The sequence below is a fragment of the Pocillopora verrucosa genome, chromosome 5 (assembly GCF_036669915.1).
Source record: "Pocillopora verrucosa isolate sample1 chromosome 5, ASM3666991v2, whole genome shotgun sequence".
Lineage (NCBI taxonomy): Eukaryota > Metazoa > Cnidaria > Anthozoa > Scleractinia > Pocilloporidae > Pocillopora > Pocillopora verrucosa.
This window is the reverse complement of record NC_089316.1, coordinates 14728803-14749311: the sequence shown is the minus strand read 5'-3', so window position 1 is coordinate 14749311 and position 20509 is coordinate 14728803. Positions and strand designations below refer to the sequence as shown.

The 20509-nt window shown below is 36.2% G+C and overlaps 2 protein-coding genes across 2 annotated transcripts; one reads left to right on the top strand and one right to left on the bottom strand.

The window, feature by feature from the left end:
* Window positions 1-1735: 1735 nt before the first annotated feature.
* LOC131782258 (tetratricopeptide repeat protein 39C) lies at window positions 1736-15518 on the bottom strand. Its single transcript, XM_059098984.2, has 16 exons — window positions 15279-15518; window positions 12148-12196; window positions 11546-11735; window positions 11285-11466; window positions 10369-10670; window positions 9872-9942; window positions 8736-8833; window positions 8296-8389; window positions 7946-8000; window positions 7421-7473; window positions 6644-6750; window positions 5403-5526; window positions 4805-4905; window positions 4436-4540; window positions 3644-3682; window positions 1736-3538 (listed from the first exon to the last, which is right to left on the bottom strand). Exons 1-16 carry the CDS (start codon window positions 15422-15424, stop codon window positions 3425-3427), a joined length of 1830 nt encoding a protein of 609 aa, XP_058954967.2. The 5' UTR covers window positions 15425-15518; the 3' UTR covers window positions 1736-3424.
* Window positions 15519-15657: 139 nt separating this feature from the next.
* Window positions 15658-19160, top strand: LOC131782263 (cytochrome b-c1 complex subunit 7). The gene is made up of 3 exons (XM_059098995.2): window positions 15658-15785; window positions 17541-17710; window positions 18896-19160. The coding sequence occupies exons 1-3, from the start codon at window positions 15680-15682 to the stop codon at window positions 18971-18973; spliced, it is 354 nt and encodes a 117-aa protein (XP_058954978.1). The 5' UTR covers window positions 15658-15679; the 3' UTR covers window positions 18974-19160.
* Window positions 19161-20509: the final 1349 nt, after the last annotated feature.

The following is a 20509-nucleotide window of genomic DNA, read 5'->3' as shown; positions in this document are numbered from 1 at the left end:
GTAACTTGCAAGACCTTTTCACAGTCCAGGGACGCACATATCTCATGATTTTATTTTCTAGAAGTGAAATAATCAACCTTGCGACCGTTCATCCGTTTCAATAATGTCAAATTCATGCTTTTTCTCCTGACCAGTGAGTGTGCGATCATCGTCGGCTTGGGTGAAGGGATTGACAATGAGCGCAGCGCAAGATTGCGCATAAGGTTGCTATCACGAAAACTAAGATCGTGACGTTCACGAGAGGTTTCTATTCCTAAATAATTGGTCACTATCCAGTCCATCCTTTGAATTTACTTCCATGTTCCCCTTTACACAAGCAGTATGGTTGTGATTCTTTCACAGGACATTGGTATTTTCTTTATCTCTATCTGGACTAATCATAACTATTACAATTTCCTCGAATGTGATTTATGCATGAGCTACTTTATATTTCACTTATCACTCTGTACAGTTGTAGTCGGACAGTACAATCGGATAGTTGGCTGTAATCGGACACCTGTAATCGGATAGTTGAAGCAGCCAATCATACTAAGTCCACTCAGCTAAATCCACTTATGACAGAATTGACCACAATAACTATAACAATAACCACTTACCCTGAAAAAAACTGGGAAATTTCCAAATTTTTTTCTTTAGACATTGTTCCTACTGGAGATGTTTGTCCTAAATGTATTTTTTTCGGAAATTGTAATGGTTAAGATTAATTGGTAACAGGACTTCGTTTCGTCCAATTCTGTCTGTTACTCGTATTATTACAGACCAAATTAGACTCCACTCGGTCCTATTACCATTATCAATGAAATCGATAACAAAATTCTCGAACGTGATTGGTTAACACCAGCCCGATTTGAGCACTAATAGGACAGTGAACGCGCCATGCTTGTGATTGGGCAGTGCAATTAGGCCGTTAAAAAGACAGTTAACACGTCATTCCTGTGTTTGTGAACAGAACACGTCGTGTGCGCGCACTGTTGTCTCACATTTCGCCGTGTAACTTGAAGTTTTATTTTTTATGAAACCAAGTATAACCGATGTCTAGTTTTCTAAATCTCGAATTTTGTCATAGTTTTGATTAATTGGTAACAGGACTTCGTGTCGTCCAATTTTGTTCCACTCGTATGATTACAGACCGAATTAGACTACACGCAGTTACCATTACTAATCGATCGATTGATCGACTGTCGTATAAAAACTGCTGGCCTTAAGGGTGCGTTTGAAAACTTCGGAGGGCATATTGTGTCCGTAAATCTGTCGAATTGCCTTTCAATGAAGTCTCTAAAACATGCGTTGATCTTTGATAGCACTGTTCAGGAAAGTTATCCACTAAAAGCTGTAAAGGCTGTCCTCCCTTGAGTACTGCGATTTTTTTTTTCTCCCTACCCTTGCTACTGGGTGCTCTTGATAAACATTGCTCTAACACCACCATTTCTAATTTAGCTATTATCGATAAACCCTTAGGTAAAGAACAGTGGATTTCTTTTTCCAGCCTCTGCCTTCTACTCCTCAGTTTTGTACATACGCACTAAAGGATTCGTATATTTCACGACTTCTCCCCAAAAAAGGGCCTTGAGGGTCTCTTTGCATTCATGAGGGCGCCTTACAACAGCCAGGTTTAATCGCGACCACAATATAGAGTAGAAAACTGGTCCACAGGGGGCAGAAATCATTCGATCTTGAAATGCTCACCAAAACCAAACGCAACATCCCTTTTAAACCCCATTACGAGGTTACTGAGTGTTTAATCCCAGAACAAAAGTGTTAAATAACTATACAGTTACATTAAATAAAATCATAAATATACCTGAACGATTCATTCAAATAAGATTTGCTTACGACTGAAAAGTGCACTTTTATATGAGATATCTTAATAAGGTAATAAACATTTACATTCTTGACAAAAAGGTCATTAAAATATCCACATGTTGCTAATCTCTTCTCTCAATCCAAAGTTTCAATAAATAATAAAAAGTTCCACTGTAAAAATTAGAGGATATCATTAGTACTAAGTATAAATAATATTCACAAAAAAAACCTTTTCGAAGCAACTTCACACCTTTAGGGCGGCTCAGTACGGTTCTATAATTTTCAAACACCAAGTTCTTGATGAATTGAAATCGCTGCCTCTTTCTGTGTGGCACAACATGAAGCACATAAAATTGTACAAAAAGCTAAGAAACCTTCTTAATTAATCGAAACATTTTAATGGTTCTGATTTTCTGAAAACTTTGAAGAAATGTGAATCTTTATATGCTGAGTGGACACATCATTGAGTTAGAGACACAAGGAAGCTGTGCTGTTGCTTTTGTTACCTTTTATGTTACAAATTCAGTGCAACCAATTACAAGGAAATAATATGAATGGAAATAAGCTGTGATTCAACAAAGAATTGTTCTTAAATAATAACCGTCCTTTATGAAGAGTCAAGACAGAAGTAACATGATATCAATTTACATTTAGTCGAGGAAAAAAACAATCGTTTTTCGCGTAGCAATGGAAGCTTATGAAGTATTTCTGTAAAGTGGTTTATCTCTCCAAAAAAAAACCTAATTAGTATATACCAAAACAGTACTGAATGACGCTAAAGGTGTGCTCTAATTGGCTTCTCAAACCCCGAAAATCCTTCGCCATTCACCTCCAAGCAACTCGCGCTCGAACATATTGTTAGCGCTGAAGGAATATATTAATCTAATCATCTTTGTGTTATATTATCTCATTATTTTAGTATATTCTAAAACAATTATTCACCTGAGTGTCAGTGGCTAGCATTGTATATTCACCTTGCCGCTTCGCAGCTGGGCAAATATCCACCACTAGCCAGCTTCTTTAGTCGTTTACTGTGTGACAGTCAAAAAGATCTCTCATTAACAGCACTTTGAAGCAACATTGTGGTTTAGTCGAGACTCCTCGTTAAATTTATTTTTCCATACCCGTTGGGCAAAATGAAAATGGACTCCAAATAAATAATGATTAAATGTTAAGGCGCTGCCTTCAGACATATTTCAAAGTCTTGTACTGCGACTAAAATTGTAATTTTTTTTTAAACAAAAGTACATTGATCAATGGAATTCTTTAAAACACAATCTCAGTCTAAGAACGTTGTGCCAGCACACTGACTTTGTTAAAAAGGAATTTAACGATTTACCGTAAAGTAATATGCTAGAGGGGATCATTAAAGGTAATTTTGTTTAGCAATTTTTGCACAGTTTTGTTTTAAGAAAACCAACTCGATTGGTAAAATTGCAATCACATAGCAAAGAGTGAGGTTTGAGCATTATCAGGCAGACGAGAGCCTCATCAATCCGTTTTAATCCTTTCCTGTTGCCTCTGCAATTCCTCTCTAAGCTTTTCTTAGGTTAGTTTTCCATAATTTATTCCGTGAGTGAGGTTTGTCCGGGTTAATATCGCGTGACCTTGGCTATTATTTTCACCTTTTGGTGTTTACTTGACCTTGGCTCATTTTTCGTTCTTCTATTCTGGCAAGCGCTGCGTGAACACGGAAACTCAGTCGGTTCTCAAAGTCATAACCACTGAAGTTGTCCTAATAGGAAAAGATAAAGAGAGAGCAATATTAAGACGACTGATCTCCCTTATCTGGAAGTTTCAGGAAAGGACAGAAAATAAAATAAAGACGCTTTTCATCAACCTTGACTCTTTTCAACAGTTCTTCTCCTTTGGTGCTCATCTGAAAATTATACACATTATACAGGATTAGTTTAATTCTAGAAACTGCTCATAATAACGATAACTACAAAATTTTCGAAAAACTCAAGCAGGCCTGAATTCCACATAGTATTACACCACAGTCCTACTAAGGACTGTGGTGTAATAAGCATGCGTGTGCAATGATCTAAGTCTCTTTGTCGTTTCTCCGTTTGCTACAGTAACGCGTTGTTTATCTCTTTGAATGTATTTTGTGATGCAAATTATGTCGGGTATACCACTCGAGAATAAACGAATCAAGCATCATCACTCTGCCATCGGAAACACTTCATGGTGAAGCATGGATTACACAAAAGAACCCATCGATTGCCTTTTTTAAGTCTTCAGAAAATGTATCAGCAAGTTTGACCGTTTGATCTACGAAATGCTTTTTATTCCTCTGAACACGCAATGAGACCCGATTCACATCAAACTTTTTACTTAACACTTTATTGCTATTTTACCTCTAGCACAAAAACATTCTTTCCTTTGTTATTTTTTTATTACTTTATAAATTTCAGATTGTCATTTTTATTCTTGACTTGATAATGACGGGAAGCAACGTCGAAACGTCGTCAACGATATTTCACGAACAGTTTCAGAAGTTTTTACAAGTTTTAAAGAAGTTTCTACGTATTTTGATAACGTTTTAGCATTGAACATTACAATCAAACGTTTCTCCAAATCTCTTCTTAAATTTTTTTATGAAAAAATTATTGGTCAACACACTGCTAACCTTTCCGTCTTGCGCATATAGAACACCAAGTTCATACATGGCAAAAGGAGGCACGTGCGAATCTGGAGGACTACGACCGGATTTGACGATAGCATCCTGAAGAAACTGTCGATCAAATAGAAACAAATACAGTATAGCTGAGATGACTTTAATTAATAGCTTAAACACGGCCTCTATATCAACTAGATCCTTATCTACGAACTTTGAAGCTTGGCTGAAAGTGTCACTTTTGGAAATAGTCCACCAAACGAAAAGGGTATCATGTCCGCTGACCGGCTCAACTGAGGTGCATAACGGTTAAAATATCAAACGCAAGGAACTATTTCACAGCCATCTCCTCTGTTTAAACTTTGTTACAATTACACGCACCTTCACAGCTAGGTCAGTTTTCTTGAGGACCTGACAAGCCGATCCTTGTATAAGAGACTTGAGAGGAACAAGATTGGCACTCACTTGACACTCCTCTACATCTGCAATAAACAAGCAAGGATTTAACACCTCTTAATATACCACTATCGTGTATCTTACCTCGTAGTCACTACCGAAGTGATCATTCTACAGCATACCGCTGGTCTCCTTTAGTCAATGAGGTCGACTGATTACGCATGATCCGAACTGACTACAGATGATGTGCTGTTCGACAGATGGTTATTCAGGATTTGAATAAAACCTTGGTTTGGTTAATTCTTGTGTGAATAAATGCGTGGTTTAAGGCTTAGATGGCTTGTATAATTTAAAGGGGGATCAATCAGCCCATGATTACGATCTGTCCATCCTCAAGATCGCTATCTCCCTGTCGCGATCTGGTAAACTCACCAACTGTTTCAACCACAACATGTCTGGGTATAAAGGTATTCGCAAAAATTTTCATAGCACTGTCTTGAATGCAGTTTCTACAGTGTAGGTAAACAGATTTTTGTGTTATAGCTCAGACTATCGGTACTTTTTAAATAAAGAAGAGTCTTACCTGAAAGAATTCTATTTAAGACAGTTTCGCTGCAAGTGTAGAATGCTCTCCACAGATACAGAAGTTCTAATGCTAACAGTAAACAATCAGCCTCTGATGGTGGCCCTTTTTTGTACATAGCAGCCTAGCAAACAAACCAACGAAAAAAAAAAAGACAAAACTTGAAACTGAAACAACTGTAATGGAGTATACATTTCAGTCAGCCAGTTGCAGAACTCTAGTCTGGGTAAATTTTGACGTCAAAGTTAACGAGTGTGTTGCCCAAGCTGATAGGCTCCTGGGCCCCAGTCATTATAAAATGTAATTTCTGTTCTCACTCTTATTAAAATTCTTATTAGAGCGCATCCGTTTCAAATATAGTTTTTTTTTCATTTTCGATTTCTCATTTCAGTCATCCACCATTACAAGATTATGTTCCTGTCGAGATGTTTTATAAGAGTTTTGTCGAACTGTAAATTAACGTCAAAGACTACTAGATTAATTTTGCAATGAGTGAACGTGGTTAATTAAGTATGCAGCACGGAACTTTTGTGCTGTTAACCGAAATTAATTGCCGTTCTGCATACTAAATCGGCCATTACACTTTGACGTCACCTGCTCCCTCAATCCAGCGCACCTGGTGCAGCTCGACTGGAACATAATCTGGTGAAGGCGGACAGTTACAACTTGAGAAATCGATGCGAGAAAAAAAATTAGGTTCATTTATTAGATTGAGTCGCAATAGCAGATAGATGGCTGTTTTTTATAATGAAATACAGAGAACAAAAACGACAATCGTCAAGTAATAATCAAGTGATAACAAGAACGATATTTCTTTCTCAACGCAGTAGAACATCAAGGTTCATATTGGTCGAATGCCAAACCTTTCATAAAAGTTGGCACATTAGTTTTGGCCATGTTTTTCAAGTTTGCAAGTAGCTAATGTGTCCAAATCGTCTGCTGTTTCGAGTATCCAGAGAGTCTCTTTTACAGCTTTTTCTTTAATCATAAACTCGGTGTTAAAAATACAAGAAACTGCGTGACTTAGTCTGTGTCATGTAATGTGATCCCAATATCGAACTTGACATCATTAGCAAGAGGTCTAATAAAGTATTTTTGTTCGCATTTCTTGCTAATTATTCTCCTAAAAGGTGTTGGTCTACCTGTGCACCACATAACTGCTAGAAGACAAGGTGTACGGCCCCACAATAAAGCTCCAAAATCAATATCATACCTCAAGTTTATCGACAGAGAAAGCTTACCTTCCTTAAGAGAAACTGTTCCAGTGGAGTTTTCTTCTTGACAAATTTAGGAACCAATTTAAATTGTGCTTGAGCCTCAACTGTACTTCCTAAAATGCCTATTGTGACTAGATGATAAAAAAAGAAATGCCGCCATTTATACAAATACAATCAACTTCTGTTCTTATACAGTACATACTGGGGCCTCATGAGGAGTAGTATAGTATAATTAAAACTTGGGCTCAGCAGAAAAAGAGAAGCTATTGGAGAGAGAGTGAGTAAACTGTGATAAACATTTCATTACTTTCTTGCCTCAGGGGGGCATCCAATAGACAACACTGCTACATGTACATGACTACCACCACATACAAAATGGTTATTTTTTCTACAGTTAGGATGTGAACAACAATTACTTTGTATAATGAAAATAATGAAAGTTGCAAAGAGAAACATATGTGGTGATTTAAAACCAGGATTTAATTTTTCAAAAGTAAAAAAAAACCCACAACAGAAGAAGAGCTGTGGGCAATGGACCACAGAGGGAACTGATCCAAAGATGCACCAATCGCAGCCATGGAATTCCATTCAATCACAGCTGAGCGGTACAGCATATTAGTGACGCTTACTCAATTGACCTCATCACCTGAGGAGGACTAGCAGTTTGCAGTCAAAACATCACAATCCACATCCCATCTGACCGAAGTGAGACAAACGATATGTTTCTTTTGAAATTGGTATTTACCACAATGACAAGCCACAACCTATTACACAATATGATTTACATGATCATCAATTTACCTCCACAGAGATAAGCATAGTAACTTTGCGACCACTTGGATTCTTCTTTCAATCTATAATTTAAAAAGATCACAACTGACCATTACACACTTAAGACTGGTTTACTCCAGTTGCACTCATAAATGAATTGGTGACTTGGCATTGTGTTGTCTCGTGAACATTGAATAATTCATGGTTGAAAAGAAAGCAGCCTTAACCTTTTACTTTTACTTAACTTTTAACATCAGTATGCATATTCTCCATACTGTTCTCTATACACATCCTAAGATGTTGACAAGGAGAATTTGTTTAAAAAGCAACAGCTTCTTCAGGCAGTGATCATCTCCTTTACTCCTGTTACAGAACCTCAAGTTGTGATTCAAGGGTGGTACTGTAGGTCACTCTTAGGCATCGAAGGATTCAATATGGACAAACAGAGTTGCTCTACAACAATTCTGTTTTTGTGAGCTACTTAGCACAAAGGACATTCTTTTTCCCAATGAAATAAATAAAAGATGGTACAAACAAACAAACCAAAAAAAGTACCTAAGAAATGCTGGGAGAGCGTATTCCCACTCAAGCCTTAACATGTGACACCAACCTAAACGAGGAAGACAAGTTTTGGATTAAATGTAACATCATGTAAAGTAATCAACTGGCTAACTTGAATTATAGGAAATTAAGCAAGCATAAGGAACTGCTCCTGCCTTTAAACCAAGTGACCAGATTTTCATGTATATAAACCAGAGGAGAGCACAAGAAAACATTGCACCAGCATGAATCACAGACAAAGGGTTTCAAGTCAATTTTTGAAATGGTTCAAGTATGTTATAAGTATTCAAGTTGGAATACTAGTATATATGTAATTGTTCTCAGAAAATTTTCCAAATAATTACCTATTTCATATTGACATATAAGAGCTATTTCTTGCTGTCCTGCAGCAGAGTGCATGGCTTGATGAAATTCATCCAATGCTACACCAATGTGACCCTGTTTAAAGATAAACAGCTGTATTAGCTCTACATACATACTCCACTGATTAAGTCCAGTTAACAGCTTTTTTTTTGAGGCCTGATGACCAGTTATTTCTGTATTGTAATGGTATAAACAACTGAAATTGTTTTCATGGCACAAAAGCAAGAAGCCAGGATCTTTAATTCCTTTTCTTCCATCGATATTATCTTGTATACAGCATACACAAATAAAATTAAATCAACAAAAAATTTTTTCCACTCTAGTCTAGTAGGTGAAATTGTTTTTATGAGAAAACACATCATTTTGAATCAGAAACAAGTCAATTGTGCTCAAATTAAACCCATGATTTTTCGTATCTAACCTTCAATCTGGATACAAGCCCTTTGAAGAACAAAAAAACAGCTGAGCAAGGGTATTCATGGTAAGATTCTTCTAAGATAGAAGTCGCATTGGCTAAACCTTAAAAAATATCAAATTACAAGAACTTAAACATCATTTGTCAAGGAAAATTAATTAAACAGGTTAGGTCAATAGTATTTAGATCAAGTCTCAAGTTACATTTGCATACTTGGCACAACAGATTGTGCTTCTCCCCTCAGGTAAAAGGTCAAGGGATTGACTCCAAGCAGAGGCAAGTTTTTTTCCTTTGTCTTTCTTTTCCTTTTCTTCCCTATTTTTGTTAACAAAAAGTATATGTTTTGTATCTCTTTTCATCCAGAACCTCACCTTTTTCTGAGCAGAAATCAGCATTTGAGAAGTCTATTGCCAAGTCACAATGTTTGTCTATCCTTTTCCACTTTTGAAAAAATGGGTTGTTTCAATCATTCCAGACTACAGTTCATCCATACTGGATCAACAAAGTTTGAAAACAAGGCCTATAAATACTGAAATGTAAGATGGCTTGTCACCCTTGAAAAGTATATTTATCCAAGTGCCTCGTATTTGAAAGATCTTACTCAGTCTTTATTTCGAATGATCTTTTATCCATTAGTCAAATTTTTTGGTCTTAGATCCACCCTGTCAGTCAAATACACTTTACTTCTCGGCTAACTGTTGAAATTTTTACCAATTCTTAGCTATCAGTTGAGCCCCATACAGGAAGTGGAATTGAACATAAAGTACATATCATAAAGTACAAAATGACAGTTATACTAGTATTGAGTTAGATTAAGGGGGTAAGTTTCTAAAGAAACTGTGGTGCTGCGTCGGTGGGAGAGTATAGCAGGTAATTTAGTGTTAACAACTGGGTTGAAAACGTAAATTAGCCACCGTAAAGGGTAAAAAAGCTGACGTTTCGAGCGTTAGCCCTTCGTCAGATCGCTCTGACGAAGGGCCCTTCGTCTAATCGCTCTGACGAAGGGCTAACGCTCGAAACGTCAGCTTTTTTACCCTTTACGGTGGCTAATTTACGTTTTCAACCCAGTTGTTAACACTAAATTACCTGCTTGAGTTGGATTAGTTAACTATTTGTCTAGTTGATAAGCGAACAATACACACCCTCCTCATTTTTTCCTTCATCCAGAGCAACAAATGGTCTGATAACCGCATGATACCACAGTAAGGTAAGTCTAGGAGAATATGAATATCACAGCTTCAATTTACTTCATAGACTGAAGCATACTACTGTAAGAGTAAAACCATACAAGTAAGCAAGTGAGGAATGACTTCTTACAAACTGAAAACTATTGCAAGCTCTTTGGAAGGTTCTTTGCTTTAATAATACTAAAAAAGAATTAGTGAAAATTTTCGCCAAGAACCCTGGAAAAAAGTGTAAAATTACTTTTGTCACAATGACCTTGACTATTGAAGATCTAAAGAGATCTCCAAGGGTGGATCTTCCCACAAACCTTGAACAGATTTGAGAACACTCTAAATCCTTCACACTTGTGCAGATTTTATGAAAATACTCATACAGGAAGATACTTAGTGTTTATTTGAAGGACTTTTACAATTTTCTAGCAAAGTTATGAAATCTTTATATTACTTGAACTAACCTTGCCACTGGAGCTTTCATATCTTCACTCTGACTTGCCAAGTTCAATGCTTGTATTCCAATTTCTCTGTTTCCAGAAAAGCCAAGAAGATGACAGAATTTTAACAGCTTGGGTGGCACTAGAGATATTGCCAAATGAAACAGCCCATAACCACAGGATACTGCAGCCTGAAGGTGCCTTAATGCCTCAGGACTGACTGCTGCAGCTGAGAGCTTGACTGTTTCTTCATTTATGGTTAGATTGTCCAGGGGAGACGCCACATCCTCAGGGTCCAAGGGTGATACCACACAAGTTTCTACAGACTACAGTGTTGGGGACAATACCAATTTAGTAACAACTCTGGTACTGTAGAATACTGTGTGATAACATCTTTATGTGTAATCATACTTCACTGCTTGCACCACTATTATGGACAAATCAACCCATTAACTCTCAGGAATGATCAACATGTAACTTCTCCCTATCATGTCAATATAATATCCAGCAAACAGGCAATAAGAATATTCAAACTTATCAGGCAGAAGCTGTTACCTTGATGTAACACTTAATTTACAATTAACTTATTTACAAGGAAATGTGCAGCTCCTAGAGGGGAGAAGTAACAATCAGATCTTGGGAGTTAAAGGGTGTGAATAAGAGTCTACTTTGGGAGAATGGTACTGCTCACAGCCCATTGAATGCTTGAAGGGAAATAACAAACTGTGCACTGAGTAAGCAGTCTATTACAGCTAGTGAGTCCACTGGTAACCATTAACAAGGACATTCCTGACCAGAAAAGATCAGAGCTACTGAGAGAGAAAAACCATAACATTGTGCCTTGCTACAAAGACTACCAGCTCAAAAAATGCCCATTCATTTGAATGCTATTAATAAGTGTGCTGAATGATTACACATGTCTACATATACACATAGTTACCTCATCAATAGCCTCTTCAACATCATCAAGGCCAGATGAAATAGCACCATTTGTATTACACCTTAGCTCAGGGGCCCATGCCAAGAATGGTCCACCAATAGCACTTATCTCACGGTAGCATTTATCATAGAGCTTCCATGCACGTCGCATCAGATATCCACCCTTGATATAATCAGTGATGCCTGCAATGGTGAATAAACCATAACAAAACGTTACTTCTACCACATTATAAAAAGCAATGGCTCAGAGTGTCAGTTTTACCTTGTTTAAGGAATGTCAGAAGAGCCATGTAGAGCTCACAATCAGCATACAAGATCTGCCTCATCAGCTGTTCATCAAGCCCCATTCCTGTACCCTTCCTGATGTTCTCTACACAGCAAATCCTCTGAGCTCTTTTAAGGTTCTCAAGAGCCCTGTCAAGCTGATCATCCTCAAATGTAAGGATTGCTTGCTGCAATCAAAAAAAAATTAAAAGTAGACAATCAACAAAGATTTTGACAAGAAAATTCTTCAAAATACAGCACATGTAGTTATTGATAAAGAAATATGACAAATTGTGCACTAAGTCACTGAAAACAGAAAAAACACAATTCAATTTTCACAGGGGTGGAATGAAGAATGCACAATCAAACATCAGATTCTCAGATATTACAGTCCAATGCTCTTCCACCATCAGGCAGAGCTACAGATAATTTCCAGTGAGATAGGCCATTTACCGCAGGGTTCCTATATGAAAACACTGCTTAGAATCAGAACTGCTGACCCTGGAAATGTGCATGACAATTATAACATGGAAATTTACTTATCTTGTTTGGAACAAATTACAAACTGAAGAAGGCAAGCACTGGACAGGTATAACTTACCACAAAGTCTACCATGCCTGAACCAGCACTCATTAGTGGAGAGCCATCACTTTAAAAAGAAAAGAAGAGGCAGATGTTGATAAAAAAAATTTTAAATCACATGTACATTGTACAGAGTATACAGGATACAATGTATCTACCAGTAGAACAAAGCTAAATTCCAATGCCAGCACCATTACCTATAGTATATGTATAAAAAATTTAATGTACCAGCTTACTTTATTTCCACATCAAAACAAATGTAAAAAGTGAAACTTTTTATAATCATCTCCACACTTAAAGTAACAATTGGATCATGTAAATTACTTGTAGAAAAATACACCTTGTGATTCCTTTAAATTTGTCAATTGTCCTTTAGACCTCAAGACAAATTCTATAACAATTAAATCCACCTCTCCTCAACCTAGAAAAATAACTTGTCTGGGCCATGATGCATTCAAATCGTTGTTGTTATTCTAACCCTCCCTGAAAAAGTACATACTTGAAAGTATCTGCTTCACTAAGCTACAAAACCAAAACTACCTGGCAAATTTATTATGAGAAGTGACTGTTGATCATGAGACAGATGCTTGCTTTACTAAGTGATGATGGATTCATGTAGACACAAATTTCAAATACTTTGAAAGCAATTTGCCGAACAGAAGTTGTTTGTTGTCAAGTTTGATTTCTACATCACTTACTGCAACATCACAGGCATAATGTTACTCAAACTCTAATTGCAGCTTACTTTTGCTAGTCCTTAATACCGGTTTACCTACCCATTTTCATGTTTAACTGCACATTTTCAATGCATTGCACCGTCAAAATGTTTATACAGAAATAGTTATGCTAATGAGCATTGAATTATTTCATAAACTAATGATGACTTGTCTCCATAACTTTAAACAACTGTAGGAATTTAAGGAATTCATAACTTTTAGCCCCTTAGAAGTTACAACAGCATTACTTCCTCAAAATTAAGTTTCAGATAACATCCAAGCACATCTTGTTTCCCTGTTGACCCTTCAGTTTGCAACATCTTATGAGCATAGCTTTTATTTATTAGCTGCCCTTCATTTCCATGGATGTCACTCAAAAGAATTTCATGTTATTTCCAGAAAAAAACAATCTGATTAAAAAGTTTGTATATTCTCACTGGATAATATATTGAAAATAAAATAATTTAATATTAACAATTTCTGGGAGTTATAGAAATAATTAATTACTAAAAACAAAATGTTTGCTTCTACTGCTGACATATCAATTCAGGCTACAAAAAGATATTGCAGATAACATCAAATTCAATTAAGTTGTCAAAACCATGGCAGGCAAAACAAACACTGGACATTTTATTGTGATGATTAGCAAACACAGTAACTTTCAGACCTTAGATTAATCAGACTTTTCACAAAATTCTTGAATTTGATCGGTTATCACCAGCACATCTTCTGGTTTTAGGACATTGTATACGTTATAGTTGTAATCAGACTGTATGCGTGTGATTGGTCACTATTCATCATGTGCACATACTATTGTTCTGCATTTCCTTGAGTTAACTGTTGTTGTTGTTTTTTTAATGGAAACATAATATACTATGACAAGGTTGCAAAACAAAACAGCCACCAGTTTTATATAATAATTATGGCTGTTTAGTTTTTCAAATTAATTGGCAACATGACTTTCTGTTGTCTAACTTGGTCTCTTCAATCATACTCATGATTAACAAATGTGAATCATTTGTATGATTAACAACCAAATTGGACTCAACTCAGTCAAATTGCCAGTACTAACTAACATGTCGTCACTTTCAGTGTCACTGATGGTAACTACATGGTGTATACAGCTGAGTTATTCAATGTTGGTAAAGTTTCTTAGCTGTGCTTTGTGTTTCCATGAATCACTAAGTACACAAGAAGACTTATCTTACACTAACTACAATGCAATCTTGTTTGTTAAACTTTGAATATTTTATGACATTGATCCCCACCCAAAAATAGCCAAATAATTATAACAAGCAAGAAATACCTAACAAGAGTAAAGACAGGCTGATTTATGTGCTTGCACACAAATAACTTTAATTTCATTCTAGAAAGTATTTGGTATAATAAGAAGGGTCATGGAGGATAATTAATTTGTGTAATCAAGATCTAAACACAGTCACATGAAGTGCTAATGTTTTGCTCAAAAAAATTGTATGGTTGAAGTCTTTAATAATTTTGAACCATTTAAGTAAAATGAAACATCCTTAACAAAAAGCTGCACAAAGTAAACTTTCTGAGAACATAAGAGAATTTTAACTTTACCATTAGGCAAATGTATTTTATTGAATATTCTGTTTTGAATCTAATTAAGTTAAAAAAAGGAATTCAAATTTTTGAGCAAATAAAATTTCCCTTCTTCAAGCCTGTTATTAATTCGTTAACTGATCTCAATTCAAATATCTGACAGGTTATGAACTCACATGATTGGTGACATAATGTAAATTCGAGGCAGCTCTCTAAAATATAAAGTTTCTTTCGGATCACAAATGCGTAGGCATAAAAAAGAAGGATCATTCATGAATTTTTTATGTACTAACCCGAAAACAACCATTTCTTGTTCGACTTCCCACAAGACGAGGTTACAAAATGTGATAAAAAATCCCCGCTGTTCGATGTTTAGACTCTACTTGTCAAAATTATAGATAAAACTTTTCGTATCGAGGAAACGCTTACTTTCACCTTTCATGCAAATCAGTTGTAAATATATCATTCAATAAGTCCTTCAAGTCTATACGATGACCTACACGAGCTTGCGGTAAACGCTAATTTACGTTAGCTTAGGTTTTCAGAAAAGAAGAAATTGCCATCAAATTTTTATCCTCACCCTAATTTCCACCCCAAGAAAAAATGAGCCCATAGCTAAAGGCCAAGCCCACCACGGAAGATAAGAAACAGTGTTCTAGCAACTACCAGAATAAATATTATGCGTAAAAAAAAAACCACCGGTTCTTGCAGGTAAAATCAGCATAAAACAGAGGTTGAAAATTAAACAAACATTCTTCGCTCAGAGAGACTTCATCGGTGCGAGATTTTGTAAAAACAAAATACACAATACACGAGAATTATTTGAAACAAAACCCTATTCAACACGTCTTAACGATGAAATTTTACCTGTGACTTCGAAAGAGCTTTTGTGATTCTTCAAAACCATTGTTCAACAATAAATTTATCCCATCCCTAGCCAGACCATGATATTTCCAGAACGTCGATGAGGTATTTGAGCTTGTATCTTTGCGCTCATCCCTGGAGGGATTCATAAGGTCAGCAGTGTTGTGGTTATTTCGATAAATGCATGTGGCCCTAGTCAGGGATTCACCAGGAATCTCCACGTATCTCGCGCCATGTTTTGATTTTGCAGGATTTAGCTGTGAGAGAAGCCAAGAAGTGCCAGGCGTCATTTGATTGGCTTATCCACTCGCTCGAGTGATTCCGGAATCTACCGAGCATTTTCCGGAAGATATCACGAAAACCATAGAAGTATTATGGTATATTTACCGGTTGAAATTTTCAAGATGGCCTCTGTCGGACCAAGGCTAGGAAGGGAACTGTCTTTCACGGGTAGGATTTGGAAAGCTTTCCATGAGTGGTATATCTATGCTTGTGGTTACAGACAACTTGGTAAGTTTCCCTGTAGAGGAACGAGCCACCTGATTGAAATCTGCGTGGTTTGAGTACTCTTTGATGGTTCATTTTTCTCTATCATAGTATTGTGCCGCTGCACTTTCCTCGGCCGTGTCATGCTACGTTTACCGTGGAGACCGTGGCGATAGTTAATATTCAAAATCAACGAAAACACACTGGCTATAAAATTGTATATTTCCTCTTCCATTTTATGCCAATTTCTTAGCCGTAGGCTTATCTAAATCCGTTTTCATGTATATTCTTGGATCATGTTACATACCCAATATTTACAAAGTCAAGCGATGTTTAACTGTTCGTGCAAGCTTATGCATCCTTAAGGTAAAAATTATGAAATGCAGCGGTAATGAGCCATGGGCAATCTTGCCTCATACCATTAACGTAAGTCCTAACCTTCTATGATCCTAAGCCATGGGGTAGGTTGAAAAGTTAGCCTGTCATTTTATCCTATTTTCCTGTCGTCAAATTTTATCGGAACTTGAGTTGACTATTGATCATGTTTGATAATTCGACCATAGATCGATAATTTTTTCAAGTTTTTTCTCTTAAATGTGTGAGTCGCTGGCTAATGACATTTGTCTAAATTTAGGTGCCAAATATATTTTTCACTAGCCATGGTGACCAAAATGGTGGCAGTTTGGAGTGCTCATTGATTATGTTTGATAATTCGACCATAGATTGATAATTTTTTCAAGTTTTTTCTCTTTAATCTGTGAGTCATCAGTTGATTACTTTTGTCTAAATTTAGGCACCAAATATATATTTTTCACTTGCCATGGTGACCAAAATGGTGGCAGCTTGGAGTGCTGTAAGCTGAATCCCACACACGTTTTGATTGATTCCTACTTATGATTTATTGGAAGACAGATCTATGGATGATATCACCACAAACAAAATTTCACTTTTTTATCATATAAAACATTAGATTCCTCAGTAATGGATCACAGAAGATGTTAAGATGTGGAAAGAACATCAGTGATGCACTTTATAGTCCTTAACACATTTTGACATCAACTGTCATCATAATTGTATTTAATGTGTTCTTTACTTAGTATGGCTAAACTTAATGATTTTAGTTCATGTAACAGGGCTAATCAGTGGTCATACAAACCAAAACACAAAAGCGTGTTCATTATGTTCTGCTTAGATATGGAGAGGAACATAAGTTTGGTAGCCTTACTGCATTTCCAGTTGGATACAAGGATGAGCATGAATTCTTAAAATAATGTTGTTAAGTATTTGGTTTTTTGTGATAATGGAGCACAACCATTGTTTTGTGGAAGATCAAAAGGAGTTTGTGACAAAGCAATCTCAAAGTTGGTAAATTTGGTTGTGTAATACACTTGGCTGTCCAACTTAGCCATTAAAGTACACAAACTTCCAATAAACTGGGTGAAGTCCTAAGGAATTTGCAGGCAAATTGTCTAGATACCATAGATAAGATTGAAGTAGAGCATAAATTCTTGCTGTAAAGTAGAACTTCCATGTCTGCCAGCCAAATTTATGTGCCACCAATTTTAAGTGCCAGTAATGTATAAATATAATGTCTGCGGGAGTCTGGTGTTCTCTTTAAGTATCTAAGTGGGGGAATATGTTTATTCTGCTACTGTCACCAGAGAAAGGCTAGGCAGGGATTTATAGTATGTGTAAGTAGAAGATACAAGACTGCCCTTTGTCTAAATGACAATACATCTTCAGTTTGTTTGCTTATGGCAAATTCAATGCTATTTTTAGGTCTTCGCAGGGGTGACTTGCTGAATGAGGATGACCCTGATGTGAAAGAAGCTGTAAAACGTCTTTCCCCTGAAGATTTCAACCTGAGACAGTTCCGTATTAAGAGAGCTCTTGATTTGACAATGAAACATACCATTCTACCCAAAGAGCACTGGACAACAAGTGAAGAGGTTTGTTTGTGCTTATTTAAATTATTTGATCCTTTTGTTGTGATATGAACATAAGAATGTATACCTGTATATGTGAGTTGCTACACACAGTAGTTTCCAGTCCAAGGTGTATTTTCCAAGTTACCATTAACCACCACTATCTGTATTACCAGAAACGGTGGAGAGGAGCTGTGAGAGTAAAGCATCTTCCAGTGCCTTCGATAAGATTTGAAGTAGGCAGTTACTTCAGCAAAGCACCTGCTGGAGAATGATATGAAAAACATTTCACACAGCTGCAGATTGCTTTACGAAAAATAACAAAAAGTTGCTTTGGCTAACCAGTAACCACAAGAACATGATCTTCTTCGCTTTTCACAGTTAATACTGCTTTTTTATTGATATAAGGTTAGATGATTAGGGCTAGTTATGTACACAAGGTCTAACCCAAAGCACAGTTTTACCCAGTCAGTGGGCCTCAGGCTTTCTCTGTAAGTGGGTTGATTTAATGAAATAAATATCCCTCCACTATTATCTTTTTGCCTTCTTGATGCTGTTCACAAAAATAAATGTTTAGATAAAGGATTCAGCTAAATTGAGAATTGTTTAAGAGGTGGTTTTGTTAAACAACAGCTAAACTTTGTCTAAATAGTTGGATGTGAGTGTTCAGAGGCTGTTATCAGTTCTCTCTTTGTAGTTAAGCCACAGTTAAGTGTTTTTGATGCAAACCTGCGTAACATCTTTTCAAAAATGTAGGCGTGTGAATGACAAGCACTCTATTTTATCAATTTTGATTTTCAAGTTTGTTTTCTCACTAACAGGTGAGAAGAACAGTTGTTGGTTTATTTGTTAAAAAATATTTTCAAGATGACTTTAGTTCAGCACAAAGGTTTTTAAGTTATTTTAGTAACCAATGATGTGTACTTCTTCTTTGCACATGTTTAATATATGTATGTAGAACACTTAAAAAAAAGCAGAAAAAGTAAACTGCCAGTGTAATAATGACTTTAGTAAAAGACCACAGAATTTGCAAAATAAATAAGCTGAATACTCCAATACTAAATTGACTACAATTTTGTATGTTATTTTCTGAAAATTCCACTTCAGTGTGGCAAAGTATACCTGTGGAAGGAAAATTTTGGGGATAAAAATGGTTAATACACTTAGAATGTTCAGGATTTCTAATTCATTTTGTTACATCTCTTATAGGACACAATGTATATTCAACCTCTCATTGACCAGGTCAAGAAGGAGCGCATTGAAAGAGAAATGTGGGACCACAAGTGAACATCATCAGTGTGTTTGTGTGCAACCTTGAAGGGATTGTTAATTCCTCCACAAATTACTTTCAGCTGTGGAAATTTTGTAGCTTTCAAATAAATTGTGTTCAGGTTTAACTTGTAAGGGAAATGTGAAGAAGATTGTCATAATTTGATTTACATCACATGTAATAAAGGATGAATACTACTGTTAACACCACCTATTCATATTTTGTGCTGCGTTTGCTTGGAAATTTTACAGGGTTCATTTAGGTTTTGAAATTGTTTTTCTTGATATAAATGTACTGATTGAGTGAAACAAAAATACAGTCTAACAGATTATAATTATCCTTTATAACATAGAGGGCAAAAATACTGAATGCTGATTGACTGAGACAGAGGGCTTTTTTCCTTAATTTTGGTAATTACCCTCAGCAAATTTTCTTGAAATTGAATACATTGATACAGGATTAACTTTACCTTGAGTATTTTAATTTCGTTGATGGTTAATGTTTTTTAGCAGGGCTGGTCTCATTGCTTTTGCAGTTTGGTTCAAAAATAATCATTCATTCAGCTGACTCGTGTGTTTTACAGTTCGTTGATGCCAACTAAATACTGAATGGCTTTCCATGAAATTGCACAACAGCGTGCCTTTCCAAATTCTTAATCAATAATGGTAATAGGACTGAGTGGAGTGCAATTCAGTCAGTAATCATATGAGTGATTAACAAAATCGAATGACTGTGAGGAGTCAATCAAGAGTGTGATTACTGACAGAATTGGGCAACACAAAGTCCTGTTACCAATTAATCATAAGTGTTACATTTTCCAAAAACAAAAAATATGTTCAGGACAAATATGTGCAGTAGAGACAACGTCTAAGGAAAAAATTCTCCAACTTTGGAAATTCCAACATTTTTAGGATGTGGTTGTTCCTATGGTTATTGTGATCAATTCTGTGATTGGTGGATTTGACAGAAAGGACTAAATATGATTGGCTTCTTTAACTGTCTGATTACAGGTGTCCGATTACAAGCAACTGTCCAATTACACTGTCTGATTACAACTCTACAGAATAATTTGTGAAAAACAAAGCAGCCACTACACCAATCACATTTGAGGAAATTGTAATGGTTGTGATTAAAGAAAATTTTGCCCTTGATGTTGTAAACAAGTAATCACTAAATAAAAGGATTAATATGCCCAACTTGGGCAAATTCTGCAACTTCTGAAAACACCTGATGCTTATCCTTAGTTTTAGTTACCCTCGCACAATTACCTATACTTATGGTATTGACAACTAACTCATCTTTTGTGGTGAGGTATAGGTGTTAAGTGTTGATTGGGCTGCAGAGAACAGGGTATTGTCTTTAATCTTGAAATTCTAGGAAACTTATCTGCTGGAGTCAAATGACATCTTCTGTTTGTCAGGGTCATGCTCACAAAGGTATGAACAAAGCTTAACCACTTGCTGTTATGCTAGGGCATCACATTGAATACTTTTTTTTTTCCTTGTGATAGATCATGCATTTTCTTTAGTATTTTAACCCTTTCCACCATAACG